The 4,380-nt window shown below is 33.2% G+C and overlaps 1 protein-coding gene across 1 annotated transcript; it reads right to left on the bottom strand.

The window, feature by feature from the left end:
• Window positions 1-1,031: 1,031 nt before the first annotated feature.
• LOC119669222 (cytochrome P450 4g1-like) lies at window positions 1,032-3,236 on the bottom strand. Its single transcript, XM_038079044.1, has 4 exons — window positions 3,017-3,236; window positions 2,233-2,952; window positions 2,039-2,151; window positions 1,032-1,975 (listed from the first exon to the last, which is right to left on the bottom strand). The coding sequence occupies exons 1-4, from the start codon at window positions 3,234-3,236 to the stop codon at window positions 1,376-1,378; spliced, it is 1,653 nt and encodes a 550-aa protein (XP_037934972.1). The 3' UTR covers window positions 1,032-1,375.
• Window positions 3,237-4,380: the final 1,144 nt, after the last annotated feature.

Genomic DNA, 4,380 nt, shown 5'->3' with positions numbered 1-4,380 from the left:
AAGAACTGGACTTATTGTAATAAAGGTCCATTTTGTACTGCAGAATTGATTTTGTATAATCATTACTTTGTGTTAACATTTGTACACTCTAACGCTTATAAGTATATACATACAGAAGATTCCAGTTTATCCGTATCATTAAGTGCTGTATTAAACCATAAATTTAATATATATACTGAGTTTGACGTAAGGTCCTACACATCCACATAAGCTTATGTAAGGAGACTAACAAACGTTCACTTGATTGGCTACAAGTGTGCAATTTTATAAAACTGAAAGTTGAAGAATTTAAAGCTACTGAAAATATTGTCCAACTAACTAACTTATCCTAACCTATACCTAGTCCAACTAACCTATCTTCGGACCACTGTTGTCTAAAAGCAATTATAACACCAAATTATACATAGCTTACCGCTGAAACTGCTGGATTAAGAAACCATCCTACTATACTAATATAGACTCCAGTTTAGGAACAAACCAATCGATATTACTATTATCAGTAAAACTAACTATTTGTTGGAGGAATTATATGTCATTTGTTTTTACTATTATTTTTAATTAATATATTAAAGCTACAATCGTTTTTGTAATCCCTTCAGTCATATTATTGTATTATTTTATACGCGTTCCTGTGAGGTTTATAACTTCCATTAACTATTGCCTAATTATAAACTCTACAGATTATTGCTCTGAACTGAATGAATACTTCATGGATTATTTAAAAAAGAATTCCAAAAAGATATTATAAATTTGACAACACTTAACTAAAAACTTAATATCTACATCATGGCCAGTGTATTGTCGACATGACATATCTTACTTTAAAAATCGCAGGATCCCAAACACTATTTGTGGCTCTATTCCACCACTCTTCCACCACTTTGTTGATTATCAAAAAAACCGTATCGGCTTAATCAAATATATCTCTCGCGGTCATCCACTATTGGAGGTATAAATAGTTTCCTATAGGGGTCCTTGATTGAGTTTTCGATGATATTCAAAAAAATCCATTTAAAATGAATAAAACAATATTTTGCAGTTGTTGACTGTATGCTTTTTATTGATAAGTTGTATCATTTCCAAAATAATTTTAAACCCCAAAAAATAGATATATATGTATGTGTATTAAACTTTCCTATAAATTTTTATATGCGATGATTTAATAAAAATTTTGGACACAGCAAAGCGCAATTAATTCCATCAAGCAAAACTATTTTCTATTAGAACAAAGCCGTTTACTTTATCATATTAGGCGAAAGCAATCTAAAAGGATATATACAAGCGGTTTTTCAAGATAATTACTATGCATTAAACTACAAGCTAAACATTCTTAAAACAGGGTTCTTAGATTCAATCTGATTAATCGCTGACACACTTAAGCGACGGCGTGTGTGCGTGGTTCCAAAATGATATTGAAACCGTTTTCCAACTTCAAAATAATATCAGCCTGTAGCTTGAAGTCTGACTCCTTCTCGTTCGAGTGTATTTTATAGTTACGGATAATAGTGGATAGCAACACCTTTAGCTTCAACATGGCGTATTTACGACCTACACAACTTCTGGGACCAGCGCTGAATGGTATGAAGCTGTAGTAATGTCGATTAGCAGCACGTTCAGGTAAGAAATTGTCAGGGTCGAATTTATCTGGGTTTGGATAGATATCAGCACGACGATGCACCCAGTATTGCAACACAATCACTGTAGTGCCCTTCGGTACAGTATATGGACCAGATGCTAATTTAATGTCAGTGTCCAGACGTCTGGCAATTAATGGTACTGGTGGATACATACGCAAAGTTTCCATTATAACACGTTCTAAGTATTTCATTTCCATTGTGTCAGCAAACGTGCAATCGCGTAGCATGTTATCACCAAAAATAGCCTTCTGTTCTGCATAGACTTTCTCTTGTATGTCCTTGTGTATGCCGAGCATACAGAGTGCAAAACTAGATCCAGCGGAGGTAGTATCATGACCCTTAAGGATGTGAGAATTAAAGTGAAAAAAATAAAAAAATAAAAAACTGTTCTTTTAACTTACTTCGAACATAATAGTGTTTACTTCATCCATAATATCCTTTTCGTTCCATTCAATTTCAGGATTCTTTGCCATTTCAACCATGGCATCTAACAAAGCCAAACGACGTTTGGCACCTGCAAGCAAAATTTCAAATAAAATTGTGGTATAGTTGTAAATTCAAATCCATTTTTTTGCAAATTTCCAAAAATACTCACCAACGTCATTTTCATCGATGTCATCCAAATCGTCACGAAGTCCTTCGTTTTTGTTGAGTGCCTTTTGCTTAGATACCTCATCAACTTCTTCAATAATTGCGCGATTTTCGGCACTAAAGTTCTGCTTACGGTCACTAACAACACGTTTAGTCATTCCTAAAATGATATTCATCATCTTATCACCTTTCTCACGCAATTTGGTGAAATTATAAATCGCATCTAAACGATAGAACAATTTGACTTGACGTTTGTGTATAATGTCGCACATATCCACAACGGCTTGTGCGTATTCGAAACTCTTATTGCCTTCTGGTATTTTTTTCACACCCATAGCTGTAGTCAACAAAATCTCCACAGTAGTTTGGGACATATAATCATGCACATCAAAAGATTTTCCAACTTCTTTACGCATACGATCCACCACAGCCTGTGAGTGTTGCACAAATGTAGGTACAAAGCTCTTTAGGATACTTTGATGGAAGGTTGGAGCAATCATTTTGCGATGATGACGCCAATGGTCACCTTTGCTGATCAAAAGACCATCTCCGAACCAAGGTTTAAAGTAACGATATTCTTCGGCTTTTGTTAAATGATTATTTGTACTGAGTATGATTTCAATATCGGCAGGATTGGTTAGGAGAATAAGCAAAACATTACCCAACCAAGCTCTTAAAGTTTCACCGTATTTATTGATATAGACAATACCACGCTTCATAATCTCTGCAAAAGGCAATTTATATCATTCTTATATTATTCTTACAAAATTAGTTAAGTGAAAGGTTACCCGCATTAGACAAGCCATATACCAAGTGAGCATTGCCAACGAGAGGCAATTCTGGTGGAGTTGGTATATTCTTGGTCATCTTGTATTCACGTGTATTGCGATGCCAGTATTCATAAAGTGCGATCACAACCGCTGTACCAATAAGCGCAGTTATTATTGGACTAAATCCAGTCGCGCCTCCCGCTTGATTAAGCGTTTCCTTCACAGTTTCAATGGACATTTTGTAATTTGTTTCTTATATCCTTTCAGATCTTAGTCCTCTTCACTATATGAACGGTTATATGAAATTTCTCACTCCGATATAACAATTGTAAATCACTTCAATATACACTTTTAATTTGATTTCACTAAAGCCGCCGTCCTGTTACACGGACAGTTCCAAACTGAGTTCAAACCAGACTGTACCTTGCAATTTTATTAATTCGAATCGATTTCTGCATACGTAATTCGGTTTCGACTAAAAGTCAATTAATTCATTAAATCCATTTGTTATGAAATTAAATTCTAATTTAGTTTTTTCGTTCTTTGTCTTTAGGTTTAGTTTGTCGCATTTTATGGAAATTACCACACACATTGTTACACTCGAATCAATATTCATTTCGAAAACTATGGAACTATGGAACTGTGGCAGACACTTATGTCTTCTAGCGATCACGTCATTGAAGTTATATGAAAAAATCAAAGAAATAAAATTAATTAAAATTGAATTCATTTCACTTAATTTTGTAAATTTTGGAATTACAAATATTTTTGCAATGTCAATATAATAATATTTAACAATATTTATTAGTTAATGTATAATATTAGCAATATTTTGACTAACAAATTATTATACAAATCTACAAATTATTATATAAAAAAATAATATATTAATATAATGTTATCTAGGTCAACATGTGCTGTTTTCATCACTATTTGAAATAATTTTGACCAGACGATGGGTGCCTTCTTAAAAGTGTTTACACTGTAATCCTCTTGAACCATTTATTAAATGGCGATAAGGTAGTTTCCACTGTATTTAAAAAATCATATCATAATCACGGGATCATAGGTTATTAATTAAACTAGTATTACGAGTATGTGAATTCAACAATGGAATATACCGATTATAAAAAACTTATACATCAAGGTCAGTCTTTCCTACTACACTCTTTCTTCGGTTATGCTAAGATCACACTTGTTAATCACAATTATCCATTGACATCCATGACATTTCCAATTCTATTTCAAGTCATATAATTATCTTCAAATTCTAATAGATGTGCAGACACATCTTTCCGTTTCGGACATCAAAGTAGTTATCGTCTTTTAAATCGTTTCTATGCTATTTTAATTTTCATCACTGCGGTGTTCATCTCTGTTAA

This window comes from Teleopsis dalmanni, chromosome 1 (genome assembly GCF_002237135.1).
Source record: "Teleopsis dalmanni isolate 2A chromosome 1, ASM223713v2, whole genome shotgun sequence".
Taxonomy (NCBI): domain Eukaryota; kingdom Metazoa; phylum Arthropoda; class Insecta; order Diptera; family Diopsidae; genus Teleopsis; species Teleopsis dalmanni.
The sequence above is the reverse complement of the archived record's forward strand: the minus strand, read 5'-3'. Positions and strand labels throughout refer to the sequence as shown.

Excerpts from the sequence above, each read along its gene's own strand:
- LOC119669222 (XM_038079044.1), bottom strand. The coding sequence starts at position 3,236 with ATGTCCATTGAAACTGTGAAGGAAACGCTTAATCAAGCGGGAGGCGCG. Across the intron at positions 2,953-3,016 it reads ATATGGCTTGTCTAATGCGG|AGATTATGAAGCGTGGTATT; the intron begins GTAACCTTTCAC and ends TGCCTTTTGCAG. Across the intron at positions 1,976-2,038 it reads TAAACACTATTATGTTCGAA|GGTCATGATACTACCTCCGC; the intron begins GTAAGTTAAAAG and ends CACATCCTTAAG.